This window comes from Bos grunniens, chromosome 26 (assembly GCF_055505025.1).
Source record: "Bos grunniens cultivar Pamir isolate PY7600 chromosome 26, Bosgru_T2T1.0, whole genome shotgun sequence".
Classification (NCBI taxonomy): Eukaryota; Metazoa; Chordata; class Mammalia; order Artiodactyla; family Bovidae; genus Bos; species Bos grunniens.
Genome location: NC_141190.1, coordinates 27,315,416 through 27,330,289, shown reverse-complemented (window position 1 = coordinate 27,330,289; position 14,874 = coordinate 27,315,416). Strand labels below are relative to the sequence as shown.

Genomic DNA, 14,874 nt, shown 5'->3' with positions numbered 1-14,874 from the left:
CAGTCTAGGTCAAGATACATCATGAATTCTGCCTAACAGTTTACACTGAGGAAGACCCTTTCACTTGAAGGCAGAATTAGCATGAGTTCAGAAGCTTTAGAAAACACAGTATCACATAAGCCACATTGTTATACATGCAGATGTCCAATTGTGAAGTTGTGGAGCTCAGAACTGTAAAGTGAACTAGATGGTTACAATAACATTTTCCGTTTAGGGATGAAATTAACACTAGTGGAATTCTTCCACAACCAATAAATTTATCTGTCTCTTTAGTCTCTGGTTGCCTTATGGTCTACACGGTTATCATTTACGAGTCTTTGGTGAGTAAAGTCATGCTTGTAATACTTTTCCTTTCTTCTGTTTTTCCTCTCAAATATTTTTTTTTCCTCTACACATAATTAGGTTGTTTCACAGACATGTGGACCCAGTGGTTTTTGACAGTTATTAAGCTGTTATGGTATTATGATAAGTAATAACAGGTGCTGAGATATTAAATATATCCCTTTCCCAAAGGTGACTAAATGACTGTAATACTTTCATAAATATGCCAGGGACCAGCAATGAAGCGGTTCATTAGCTTCGGAAGATTCATAAGCTTTTTTTTTTTCCCTAAGATTTCCTGGGTCTATAGAAAGGCATGAATGACTATAGGTTAACTGCCCTGAAGATGTACCCAGAATCTCCTGGGCAGAGAATGGTCAGATGAACAGTTCGGCAACAGTACAATCATATATCAGGTTGGAAATAAGCCACAGTTAGGATGCAGGAGATGCAGTTCCCTTCAGGGAATGCCTTCCAGAGAAAATGGCACAACCAAGGAAGATAGGAGAACACATACACAATACAGAGAATATACCAGAACCTAGGATGAGCTACCTTTTAGGCACTAAGTTTCTTATACCTGCAGGGACCAAGGCTGTCAGGCCATATCTGTTGTGTCTATATAAGATTTAGTAGCATTCCCTTTCATTCTCAAAGTGCCCTGGTTTAGAAAAGAACATTTATGGTCATCTTATTTATACCCAGGCACCCTGTCAGGAGGGACAAAAGTCCATACCAAGAATTGGATAATGTAGAGCCCAACAGTAAGAATTACTAATTGGATGTTCAACCCATTGAAATAAAAGGGTTTTGAAGAGAGAAGGAGTCAGTAAGCTATAGCTGTGTAACAAACCACCCCCAACTTCAGTGGCTTGACGTAGCATTTATGATTGCATATGAGCCTGTGTAGCAGCTTGGTGGCTCTTCTGATTTTGTCTGTACTCACTGTGTGTTATGCAGTTAGCTGAGCATTGTTGGGTAGAGAGCTCTGCTGATCTTGACTGGGCTGCCCCGTGTTGGGGGTCAGCTGGCTGTAGGCTGGCCTGGAATAGCCTCAGTTGGGATAATTAAGCTCTGCTGCACGTGGTTTCTCATACCTCAGTGGGCTTCCTTGGGCTTGCTCTAACGTGGCAGTGACAGGATTCCAAGAGAGAAAGCAAAAGTGTGTGAGACCTTGAAACTCACACTGGTACACCATCACTTGTGTTGCATTCTATTGCCAAATCAAGTCCAATGTCAGCCCAGATTCAAGGGGGTGAGGAAAGGAATTTCTCCTTTTGGTAAGAGAAGCTTCAAATTCAAATAGCCTGCTGCTTGGGCACAGAAAGAAGTATAGAGTTGATGCAGTAGTGCGATCAATCTACATGAGGCTGAGCACTCTCCTCAGGGAGATCTGAAATGCTTTTAGGTAGTTTAACTAAAATTAATTTAAAATTCTCCTGGAGTCATAACAGGATAGAGCTACTATTATGATTAGGTTTGGATTTGTTGACTTTGGTGTTCAGGTCACTCAGTCATGTCCGACTCTTTGCAACCCCATGGACTGCAGCACGCCAGGCTTCCCTATCCTTCACTATCCTGGAATTTGTTCAAACTTAGGTCCATTGAGTCAGTGATGCCATCCAACTATCTCATTGTCCCCTTCTCCTGCCTTCAATCTTTTTCAGCCTCAGGGTCTTTTCAAATGAGTCAGGTCTTTGCATCAGGTGGCCAAAGTATTGGAGCTTCAGATTCAGCATCAGTTCTTCCAATGAATATTCAGGATAGATTTCTTTTAGGGTTGACTGGTTTGATCTCCTTGTAGTCCAAGGTACTCTGAAGAGTCTTCTCCAGCACCACAGTTCAAAAGCATCAATTCTTCAGTGCCCAGCCTTCTTTATGGTCCAACTCTCACATCCGTACATGACCACTGGAAAAACCATAGCTTTGACTAGATGGATCTTTGTTGGCAAAGTAATGTCTTTGCTTTTTAATACTGTATCTAGGTTTGTCATAGCTTTTCTTCCAAGGAGTAAGAGTCTTTTAATTTCATGGCTGAAGTCACCATCTGCAGTGATTTTGGAGCCCAAGAAAATAAAGTCTGTCACTGTTTCCATTGTTTCCCCATCTATTTGCCATGAAGTGATGGGACTGGATGCCATGATCTTAGTTTTTTGAATGTTGAGTTTAAAGTTAGCGTTTTCATTCTCCTCTTTTACCTTCATCAAGAGGCTCTTTAATTCCTCTTCACTTTCTGCCATTAGGGTGATGTCCTTTGCATATATGAAGTTATTGATATTTCCCCTGTCAATGTCAATTCCAGCTTGTACTTCATCCTGCCCGGCATTTCTCATGATGTACTATGCAAAGAAGTTAAATATCCAGGGTGACAATATACAGCCTTGACATATTCCTTTCCCAATTTCCAACCAGTCCATTGTTCCATATCTGGCCCTAACTATTGCTTCTTGACCTGCATAGAGGTTTCTCAGGAGGCAGGTAAGATGGTCTGGTATCCCCATCTCTTGAAGAATTTTCCACAGTTTGTTGTGATCCACACAGTCAAAGGCTTTAGTGTAGTCAATGAAGCAGAAATAGATGTTTTTCTGGAATTCTCTGGCTTTTTCTGTGATCCAGTGGATCTTGGTAATTTGATCTCTGGATTTTTCTAAATCCACCTTGTACATCTGAAAGTTCTTGGTTTAAACTACCGCTCAATTGCACTCAGTTCACATGCTAGCAAGGTAATACTCAAAATCCTCCAGGCTAGACTTCAACTGTATGTGACCTGAGAACTTCCAGGTTTGGATTTGAACTGGAAGGAAGGGCTGTTAGACAAATGAGGGTGCTCTGTCGTAAGGTTCCGTAAACCCTTCCTGTGATCTAGATAAACTTTCTCTGTTCCAGTCCCATACAACTTTAATTTCTGAAAAAGAGATTTCAGACCACATGTATTTTGTGATATTCAAGGCATGTAAGTAAAGGCTGGCTTAGGTCTGCTTTAGAGGCAAGAGAGGAAAAATCAATCAAAGTTTGGCGAACTTGAACTTGCTTTTGTAACTTCTTGACAGCACTAACTTCTGGATCAGAAATGCAATATGAGTTCAAAGTTCCAGGATCATAGAGCAGGTAGATTTCCCAGAAAGTCCCTTTGGTAGAATGAGTATCAGTACAGACCACAGTAAGGATATTTGCGGAGCTTCTCCAGGGTGATGCTGCCATGTTGTTGACTTTGAAACTGGAAAATAACCTAAAGGGGCAAGGCTGCAGCCAAGGGGATTAGTGATGCTCCGGATGAAGCATTCCCTAAAGCGTGTTGTGTGGACCCAGCTCGGCAAAGGGCATGTGCCCCAACGACCTTATGAACCCCTGTGATGAAGTCATATGAGTTTCCTCCCTGTAGGACTGCTGCGAGCTTTCATATACTGAATCTCCAAGATGGGGAATGTCATATATACAGTTTCCCTAAATTATCTGGCCATGAACTCTAGTTATCTTTCAGGGCTTGTCCTCTATAGAGTACACTTTTAAGAAATAGAATAGCAATGATATAATGGTTTTAAAGTCACTGGGCATGTACCATCTGCCAGACACCATGTTAGCACTTTATAAATTCCATCTTATTTTATTCTCACAGCTTTCTAAAATAGGCACTAGTTTTATCTCCATTTTGCAGACGAGGAAACCGAGGTTAAGTTTAAGTCATTTAGTGTGTCGGCAAGTGGCCAAGTAAGAATCTGATTTCAAACAGGGACCGTATCAGTTATTTCACCCTAAACTTAAGTTTCTGAGTTCGCTCTCCTCTCATATACTCAAGCCTCAAGCTGTGACCTTACTTACCACTCACTGTGTATGGATCACTTTTCACAAGAATTCTTGTTATTCCTGTAAGCATCGCTATTATCATAATCAGTCCGGGTCCTCATGAATAGAATGTAATAATTCAGTGCATTTCTGCAGGATTGTAGAAACGACATGTACCAGCATCAGCCTTAGAACTGTCAAGTCACATGCTGTAATGCTATGTCCATGCTTTATGGTGTGTGTCAACTGTGGCAAATAAACCACTCAGCATTTGCCCCTTCTACCTTGTTTAGGCTGTAATTGGAGAGGGATTAATTTATGCTTATTGCAGACAGTAAGCTAAAGCTCATTTATCATGAGTGTTCATTCCTCAGCAAAACACATACAAATCCACCTAGTAATGTTGGGCAAACTGTGACACGCATCTGAGGTTGTGTGGAGTAGCAATAGTCCTGTTTACCTTCAGACACAGATCGGCAAGCAGGAGTCGCCACGAAACACAGAGGGCAGCAGTACTCAACCTCTCGCTGCTGCTGCCTGCTTCCTGCCGCTGAGCAGTGACTCGCGATGCAAAGATGGCCGGGGGAGTGCATACATTTTAGACCTCGGGATACAGAAGCTCATTTTCCCAAAATAATGTGCGAATTTCTTAACATTGTTAATGCCGCCTGCTTGTAAATGATGATTTGAGTGGGAATCATTTAGATTTGAAAGATTTCAGCTTGTGATGGGAGATAGAGGAGGAGGAAGGGGAGAGAAGGGACACAGAGTCCATTTGTGTGTTTGCTTTCTGTGTCAGTGAGAACCTGGCTGCAGCAATTTCTTCACTTTAGTTTTACGTTTATTTCAAATGCCAGCCCTTTCAAGCAGCCTTAGTATTCTTCCTGGTTTCTCCATAACACTGATGTTCTGCTTGTTCTGAAAGGGCATTCAGCTGGGAATCAGAGGTTCAGCTAATACAGCTACTTGCCTTTACTCATCCTTATATTCCACAGCTTCTCCCTGGGCCTCCCTTAATTCCCTGTCAAATGTGGGATTTGCATTAGAAGATTGCCTTTAATTGCTTTCCAGTATTATTTCCAAAAGTGTTAGGATGGTATTGTGATAATGTCCAGAGAGAAATAGAGTGAAACTTTTATCTTTTAGAGTTACAGATGAAATTATATAATAGCTGAGATTTGTTTCAACATAACCCAGTGTTGGGGTTGTGGGCACTGGACAGGGTAGAAATAAAATAACATTGTCTTTGGGTTGATGGTTATTGAAGAGTGATGGATGCATGAGGGTTCATTCTCTATGTACAGTTATCACTGATAAATTGTTGTTTAGTTGCTAGGGTATATCTGACTCTTTTACAACCCTGCCGGGCTCTCTGTCTGTGCAGTTTCCCAGGCAAGAATGCTGGAGTGGGTTGCCATTTCCTTTTCCAGGGTATCTTCCTGACCCAGGGACTGAACCCATGTCTCCTGCACTGGCAGGCAGATTCTTTAACACTGAGCCACCAGGGAAGCCCACCACACATAAATACACACATGCCTATGTATGTGCATATACATGTTATCAGAGTTTAAGAGTGTATGACCTAGGATTCTAATTGGTCCTTTGAAAACATAAGAATACTTTGACCTTGTCACTTGTTAATTTGCTTCATGTGCTTTACTTTTAGCCTTTAGCCCCATTCTCAGAAATATCTTTTAAAATTCCAGATATCTCCTGCTGAAATTAGCCCAGGGTTGAAGTATATAGAAAAGTGTGCATGTGTGTGTGTTTGTGAGAGACAGAGAGAAGAGGGACTTTAAGTCTTGGTTCTTCCATTTACTTGTCCTGAGTCCTTTGGAGCGACACTAACCAGGGAGGCCCTCACGGTTTCTGTCTGTTCAGTGGGGATCACTACCCTTCCCTCCACAGTGAAAGTCAGTTGCGGTAATGTCTATGACAGATGGAAGGTGTTCTTTACCCACTGACCTTCTACCCATCGTGATGTGAGTGCTCAAGTATTCCCGGACCCCTTTGCACTGCGTTTGCCTAAGTAAATGGAAGAGACCTTTATTTATCAGTTTCGAGCCCAAAGCGCATTTGCCTTGGGTGTTCTGTTCAGTGAACACATCCTGTCTCCTCACACACACACTTCACAGCTTAAATGCTGCTTGACTTAGGGAGGAGAATCGGAGATGTAGCTTCATTTTAGCCCTTCCTAAAAGCTAATTCTATTAAAACAATAAACCTGTTTTCTGAGAAAGAGGGCTTGGTTTGTATTTTTCGCCAAAACTGGTATATGGAATTTCCAGTCATAGTTACTGCATGCCTGGGATGTAATCGTTGAATCACCAGACGGAGCAGAAGCAGCCTTGGGTCTTGTTTGAAACCATCAGCATTGCAGACACCTATCCTGAAGTTTTGTATCTGGGTGACCATAACATTGTGCTCTTGGCTCTCAACAGAAAAGAGCCACAGAAAACGGTGCTTAAAGGTCACCTGCATTCCTGGATATTGGGCTTTGCTTAAATTGACGGAAGGTAAAGGTCAGTGTCCAGGCTTCTGAGGGGTATGCGTGGTTTGCCTTTTATGCTGGAGCTATGCTATGTTTGCAAAATGTCAGTGTTCGAGAGGGTGAAAATTAATTGCTAAGTCATTAAAGTAGAGCAGGCTGACCCTGCGCTAGAGGAGGGGAGTTTGCAGGTGGAGAGAGATGCTCCCCAGAGCCGCACTCTAGGAGTGAGGTCAGGGAGGGAGAATCTTTCATGGATGCCAAGGCATCTGTTTAGTCCAAGAGAAGGACTCACTGTCTCTGAGAGACTGGCGCCTCCTGGCACGAGCTGTCTGGACTTTGGCAAGTTGCAGAGACGATGCCGGATTTCACATCTTTCCTCCCGCATCAGAGCAGCTGCCCTCGTAAAATATTCACTTAGCCATCAGTTTCCTATGTGTAAAAAATATAAGCAACCAGTTCTCTCACATGACAACTGCTGGGATAGGAGTGAGAGGGGTTGGATAATTCATGAATGTATTCCTGCTGGTAGTGTTTCTGGTTTTCTGCATTACTTGGGGGGAAAAGCTTGCATTCAGAATATAGACAAATTTAACAGTCATATTGTAAATATTGATTCAAAGCAATAATAGCAGTAGCAATAAAAGCTAAGACTCATAAAGGGCTTACTATGTGCCTAGCAATGTTATCCATGCTCTACGTACATCAATTCATTTAATCCTCACAAAAACCCAATGAGACATGTACTTTTATTTTCAGCTCCCCCAATCAGGCATGGGAAGGTGAAGTAACTTGCCCAGCAACTAACAACCAGCCTGTGGTAGGGCAGGCCTTGGACCTAAGCAGGCTGGCTCCACAGTCTGTGCTTAAAATCGTTCCACTGTACTTCTTGAACAGGCCAGTTGGAGCGTTCTGGGGCCTGGGACAGGCTCAGATGCACCCACGTGTCCGGCCATGTGAGGTACATCGTGTGTGCACCTCCCCCGCGGCACTGCGGGATGCACCGTGCCTCCGTGTGAACACCCCAAGCCTGTCACAGAGTCACGCCCCCCCCGCCCGCCGGTGACCGTGCCTTGCTTTTCTCCCCAGCTCCGCTGGTGGATCTCACTCCAACCCACAGTGGCTCTGCCATGCTGATGCTGCTGTCCGTGGTGTTTGTGGGGCTGGCGGTGTTCGTCATCTACAAGTTCAAAAGGTGGGTGTCCCCCTCCACAATCTCCCTCCTTCCCTCCTCCTTCTCCCCGACAGGTTCAGAAGCCTTTGTGGCCGTGATGTACACGTCCCGTGCACAGCAGTGATGGTTTCTGTTAATGTTTTAGGAAGATCCCGGGGATTAATGTTTATGCCCAGATGCAGAATGAAAAAGAACAAGAGATGGTCAGTCGAGTCAGTCACCCTGAAAGCAGGCCCTATGTCCCTCAGACTGAACTCAGGCGGCCTGGCCAGCTGATAGATGAGAAGGTGGAGTCCCAGCTCATAGGTAAATGATTCCTGGTAGCCCTCAGCTCTTCAGCCTGAGTAGTCAATGGCTGGCTCTCTCTCTAACCCTTCTCTGGCTTGACGTAACCACTTTCTATGCTCTAACATCCCTGAGAGAAACAGCTAAGATGCCTCTTTCCCCGCTTCCTTCCTTTATAAAAGAGAGAGAGAGAGAAAAAAAAAAAGTTTTCTCGCTCTTATCTAGTTTTTTCTCTTCTGAGTTTATTCCTTTTTTGCAAAAACGCTTGCTGAAACACTGGGCTTCAAGTGTTCATGGGCAAAGAGCAGAGTATGTGCTCTAACAGTATATGAGAAGGACAGAGCTCAGAGGCTAGAGCTGCTGATCCTAGAGGGCTGGGAAGGTTTTGGGAGCCAGGGTTTATAATGACCAGAGCAAGCCATGGCACCCCCACCTGGAGACAGTTCCAAGGATGGCAGACTGCTCCAGAACACAAGTAGAAGAAAGACTGATCACCCTGTTTTGTTTTTTTTTTTAATCTAGCTTTAATCTAAAATTGTCCCCCAGGAAACATGGAACCTAAGAATTCTGAGGACAAGAGCCATCAAGTTGGCAGGACATGTCAGGAGTGAAGTTTCCTGGAGAGAGCACTGGAGGGTTAGATTGTCCTAGAGCAGCTGGCAGATTTCTTCCTCCTTTTCACCTGTGCCCTACCAGAAGTCTTAAAGTGGATTTCAACATAATTCAGTAGGGCTCATGCTGCCTGGAAAGAAACCATGGGAATCCAACAGCTAGGTGTAGAAAGTCTCAGGGTAATTGCTATATTCTACTATTTATTGTAGAGGAAATTTCCCAGGAAATTAGGTAAATCCGTGAAGCCACCATTGTGATCCATTTCTCTCCTAGTCTCCTCCTGTGTGGTGGCCATAGAGTTGAAGCTGTAAATGTTCCCATTTAGACCCTGCATTGCTGACTCTGATGGATACATTGTTATATAAGCATTCATGCTTTACTTCAATGTGATAATGCCAAACCACCTAGAAGGTCCTTAGCTAGGACTGTTAATCTGAAACCTGGAAAAGAAAGAGAAAAAAGTGCTTAGAGGGAAACAGCATCCTCTCTTTAAACTAGTCTGGGAAAGTTCTGTGCCTATATTAAGGGGAAATTTAAATGTGCTGCCTGGCTTGTATGGGAGGTAATGATAAAACAGCCCCCACATCTGGTGTCCAGTTTTCACAGCATGCTTCCTTTTATTTGAGGAGACAAGGTGATAAATGAGTAATTGCTTTGGGTTAAAAAGAAAAAGGTTTTTTGGTCTTCAAGTCCGGAGAAGTTCACCCTATTTATTTCTAAAACTTCTAAGTGCATTTTTGTGGGTCATTTGGTTTTCAATCCCATTTCCACCGGGTGTGAAGCATAGGCAGTGTTTGCTTTATTAAAGTAGCAGCCCCTCCTTCACCAGGAAGAGCTCCCAGCGCGTTGCAACGTGTCTGACACCTTTCCATTTCCAGTGTCATTAAATGAGTAAGTGTTACACGTTTTCTCTTAGGAGAGTAGCTTTACCCTCCCCTCCCTCCCCTTCTACTCAACCTGGTGACTCATCTCTCCGATTGCAAAGAGCAAGACACGCCACTCCACCTTCAACGCCAAAGCGGGGATCGGCTGGGGCTCAATTTGCCATTTAAGGAAAACCCCCAAAGGCTACAGGCGACCTGCTGATCAGGAAAGAATTTCGCTCTTGTCAAGTGCATCCTTCTCCATGACCACTAACTTTGTGTTTTGTTTTGTTTTTTTCCCTTTGTTGTTCTGTTTCCTATCTTGCCAGGAAGTATTTCCATAGTTGCTGAGAATCAAAGCACAAAAGAAATCCCTACCTATGTAAATGTTTGACTGGAGGACGCCAGTAAAAACAAAAACAGACAAATAAAATAAAAACAGTCAAAATCCAAACAGACAAACAAACACTCACTGCATCGGGACTTTTTAATTCTTCAGACACAACAAGGGTTTTTAGCTTTAAGCCTGTGCATGTGGACAGTACCTTGAGAACATGCTTGGAGGGGCAGTGTACAGGTGCTCTATTTTAATGGAAAAAACACTCCCCTCCCCCTTTCTTCTTCTCTCTCTTTTTTCTGATCGGTCGTGTTTGTAGAAAATTCCTAACATATATAGGCCAAGGAGATCTGCATGTATTTTTGGAAATATTCTTGGCTCTAGATTTAACAGCTCTTTTAGCACTATAGGCTGATGGGTGGATTAGCCACCCCGGCTCTTTTCACAAGACACAAAGACATGCACAGGAGTTCAAAACCCTGAGCTGTTTCTCTGTTCCACTTTCCTTGTTGCTATTTTCCCCTTCTAAGTTATCTTGGGGAGCTCTGTTGGCTGACAGCGGTCACAAGGTGGCCTTCTCCATTCTGAGTGGCCATAGGGACAAAGAAGCAACTTCAGGCTCCATGGATGCAGGCAGAATAGGGAAGGAAGGAAGGAAGGAAGGCAGGCAGGGGGCAAGTGTGTCAAAAGTGGACCTGGGTTTCCCGTTTCCCCTTCCAATCATGACGACCTCTCCTCTAGCTTTCCCTACTCCTGCCCTGTGTAGGAAACAGAATCCCAGTTTACCCGCATTCTGTCCTTCCCGTTTGTCTGCTCTCCACGTGTGGTCACGATCTGTCGATGCCTTTGTATCTCTTCCTTCCAGTCCCCAACTCACCCTACAACAGCTCCTGCCTTTTCTTCCCAAACACGTTGCTAGATTCTGGACTTTCATCCTGATGTTCCTTAAAAACTGACCTCGCCTCTGCCAACCCTGCCTCCACCACCCAAAGTTTCTGATCTCTGTGTCAGCTTTGCACATGTCCACGCATGCAGCCTCCATATACATCCTGCCCTGCAGGGTCAGCTTCATGGTTTGTTTGTTTGTTTTTTTTGTCTCCTCCTGTAGAACCTGCCTTTTCTAAGTATCCTTGCCTTTCCCCACCTGGAAACACATAATGTGTGTGAAAGAGTTGAGAGATGCAAAGCAAGTCAAACCTGGCCCATGTATCTTAGAAAAGAAAGTGTTCGAATGAATGGTGGTTTTTCCTCACAGCTTAACAAATATCTCCTGCAGTCAGATTCCAGAAGATTCTTGTGAGAAATGTTCTGCATGTGTTACTGTGTGGCAGGGCAATTTCCTCCTGTGATGGTTGCTATTACCCAGTATTTCTTCTTTTACAGTAGAGTGAAATTATTTGTAAAATAAAACCGATGTTAAACAGAAGAAGAACCTAGTTAATGGATTTAATGTTTAAGAGTGTCAAAAAGTCTAAGCATATATGGAGGTCTTGCCATATTGGGATGGGATTGTGATTATGTCGGATGACCCTAGACTTCTACATGTGTGCTCTTTGCTCTGTGAGTCTCATAGTATCAGCAAAGGACAATTTAATAAGTGTAAAGGGGTGGAGTCAGCAGACTCAGCCAGATTGGCTCAACGCAGGAAGAAATCCCCGTTCTCCCAGGGCCAGCAGCCTTTGGAGTATTATGGATTGGATAAAGCCCACTCTAAAATATAAGAGAAAGGACAATGGCAGTGTCCTAGAGATCCTGATGACCCCTGCCTTTGTGTAGCTCAAGTAGGGAGGAGTAGCAAATCTTCATTCAGAAGTTAATCAAGCAGAAGTGTTGATGGTTGAAGATGCTTGGTATGAATCTGGGAAACAGATTGTGCCTGAGGCCGCCATCTATTTGTAGAACTCAATTGATCCCCAACCTGCCAGGCTTCCTATCCCATAGGAAACATTTTCACTGATCCTCTTCGATTGGAGCCTCCCAAATTTAATCTGGAAGACAGTGTTTGGAAACCAAAAGAGGCTCATTCACAACAGAACAGGGAGTCATCAGAGTTGCAGTTCAATTAATTTTAATTGGAAAACTGAAAAAGGGAATAATACTCAATCTAGCACAGTGCCTTGCTTAGAATAGGTATTAAGAAAATTAATGTTGGAAGAATTAGTGTTGGAAGAATAAATGAATACACGAGAAGACATAGAGAAGAATGGGATTGCAAGTCCTCATCTAAAACAGAGGTGGAGATGAGATGACTGGCATTTTGGGAAGTGATCACAGATGGCCAGTTCTAGATTCAGCATCTCCAAGGTCCTCATGTTCCTTTCCTTAGAGCTCCCTCCCACCTAGAGGAGACTGGTGAGGCAAAGTATTTTGCTCAGAGGGGATCTTATTGTTCATATGATCTAGCTCCATGGTTCTCAAAGTGTGGTACCCAGAGACCAGCAGTATCAGCATCACCTCAGACTTGTTAGAAATCCAGATTTTATGTCCCCTTAACATCAGACCTACTGAATTAGAAACTGCAGAGTTGGGGCCCAGAAGACTGTTTTTACAAGCTCTTCAAGTGGTTCTGAGATACTCTAAAGTTTGAGAACCATGATGGGAGGCCACACCAGCTCAATCCCGAAGAGAAGGTAGTGATGAGAGCCTGCCAATGGGAGGGACCCAAGTGCCTACCTACTCACTAACAGCAGGTACAAACACACTGAGGAGTTTGGTGGGCTCAAGGCCAGAGGAATGGGTGGGGAGGGATGGATGGGAAAGGCAAGATTCAGGGCAAACTGCGAATCTGATGTTGAAACATTTTCCAAAATCCCGGAGGGCAAACTGTGCATGCTCCACTCTGAACTGCCCAACCCAGGTTTCCTCCTTTGCCTTATTTTTAATTGGATTCACTCTCCAAAATGCAGAGTTTGCTTTGCTTTTTTTCAGAAGTTCCAAACAGCAACTTTGAGAGCAATGGGGTGCTTGGCAGCTGTTCTGTGTTTTCCAGGATTCCAACTGAGCATTGAAATTCCCTCATTTGCCAACTTATTTTTATAGGAAGCCAATTAAAAAAAAAAAAAAAGAAAGTTTTCTTATAGTATTGGAACTACTTCTAATTTTAAAATGACTTTTTTGATGTATTTTTTGTTAAATACTATGTAGTGTAATGTATAATTGCTCTTGTTTATTGCTTTTACAATCATATTTATTAAACGGATAATGTCTCTAAAATCTATGCCTCAAGGTATTTCTTTTATTCCAAACCTCGGTGTTCAGTCCAGATATAGAAGCGCTAAATCTATAGGGTTTCATAAAGGCTAAATGCATGAGAGTTTAGGAAGCACCACAGGTTTGAGGGCTTTGCGTTTGGGGGGCTTTGGATTTTGCTGTTGAAGTAGGATATGTAGTCTACTGCCTGAATGCTACCCGCATTTCAGTTGACTGTATAATGTCTGTTGGTTTACTATTGCTTTCTTCTATGTAAAAATCACCCTAAGCTGGTTACATTGGAATGAGTACCATTCTTACTTTTTGTTCTTTTAAAATGAGCAATTATTGACATGGAACAAATTCATTCAAATTTGTTCAGAAGCTTGTAGTTACTGAAGGACCAAACCTGCATGGAATGGACTGAAATGTGGGGAGAGGGAAGGGCTCAAATGCTACAGTAATTATGGCTTTGCTACAGGAATCAGGACAATGGAGTTTTCCTCCCACCTCCAGCAGCTGTGTGACCTTGAGCAGAGCTTTAGTGTCCTCATGTGGATAATTTGAGGGAAAAGGACACCTCCCAGAACTGTATTCTGAGTGGGCGAGTCCTGTCCAAGAGTTCCAAATAGCTGACTTAAACTTGGTGGAAAATAAAGAAGTGGACTGGATCCAAATCCTTTTGGCCCTGTGGCGTGTTTTCTCTGTCAACGATTTGTACTTGTGTTTCGCTGAAACATTTGTGCAGACACAAAGCCCTCCAAAGCCTTTTCGAAGACCTGCCAGGCTCAGGATGGCATTGCCTCATTAGAACGGTCTCAGCATGTATGGGAATTTCTGTTGTTTTTCAGGTTAGCTTTCACCTTTCCTTTAACACAGACTAAACTTTCCTTCTGACCCCTCATTGTTTTCCAGGCCTATACTGTTTTTCTCCATCAGCAGCAACTTAGCTCCTGTGTCACTGAGGGTGAAAGTGAAAGTCGCTCAGTCATGTCCGACTCTTTGTGACCCCATGGACAGTCCATGGAATTCTCCAGGCCAGAATACTGGAGTGGGTAGCCTTTCCCTTCTCCAGGGGATCTTCTCAACCCAGGGATTGAACCCAGGTCTCCCGCATTGCAGGCAGATTCTTTACCCGCTGAGCTAGAATTCATAGTGTGTCACTGAGGGTACAGCCAGTCAAACAAAAGTCATCCCTGGAGATTTCAGACAGAGAGGATTTAATACAGGAAATTTGTTGCTTGTGTAACTGAAGAGCCAGGATGCCAAATAGGGGAAGGTGAAGCAACTCCAAGATAAACATCAACAGGAAGCCTCTATCTTCCCTGGGCTGGAAAGACAAAGAGATCCTCAGAGCCCGGGACCCAGGACCACCAGATGGAAGCTGAAGTCATGGAGGACGTGTCTGGAAGAAACTGCAGCCACGGAGGAGACACAACCTTTGTCAGCACTGCGGCCCCAGCAGAGGGGAGGGAGTGGGGGAGCTTGCCCTAGGCCTCCCGTCTCCCGCCAGTGTTTCCCACTAGCTCAACCCAGCCACACACAAGGCAGTGGGCAGTGGAGGCTGGAAAATAGATTTCTGAGTTACTAAGTAGAAAAAGGAGGAGTGGGAAGTGGACTTGAGAAACACAGATGGATAATTGGCACAGCGCTTGTTTCAAGTTCTGCCCACTTCAACAAATCTCCTTCCACCCAAAGGTGCTTACTAAATAGTCAGTGCTCCTTTCTCTGTGCCGTTCTTTCACGTATTAGCCTTTAAACGACACATATTTAAAATGTGGCATTATGTTTATGTATGTCCTTTTATACCTTTCTCACCAAG

At 43.7% G+C, this 14,874-nt stretch overlaps 1 protein-coding gene across 7 annotated transcripts in view; it reads left to right on the top strand.

Annotated features, from left to right (window-relative positions):
* Positions 1–13,729, top strand: part of SORCS1 (sortilin related VPS10 domain containing receptor 1) — a 576,007-nt gene extending 562,278 nt beyond the window's left edge. For 2 of the 7 annotated variants that reach the window (XR_015155388.1, XM_086377866.1), the window contains exons 25-27: positions 7,682–7,787; positions 7,912–8,072; positions 9,580–11,289. Coding sequence is in view for 6 of the 7 variants with exons in the window: in XM_086377866.1 (XP_086233992.1) it covers positions 7,682–7,787; positions 7,912–8,072; positions 9,580–9,587 (275 nt within the window). In the remaining variant the exon portion in view is untranslated. Of the gene's footprint in view, positions 1–7,681; positions 7,788–7,911; positions 8,073–8,597; positions 11,290–12,791 lie in introns of those variants that run through there. The other 5 variants (XM_086377867.1, XM_086377869.1, XM_086377870.1 and 2 more) reach the window with 4 other exon arrangements.
* Positions 13,730–14,874: the final 1,145 nt, after the last annotated feature.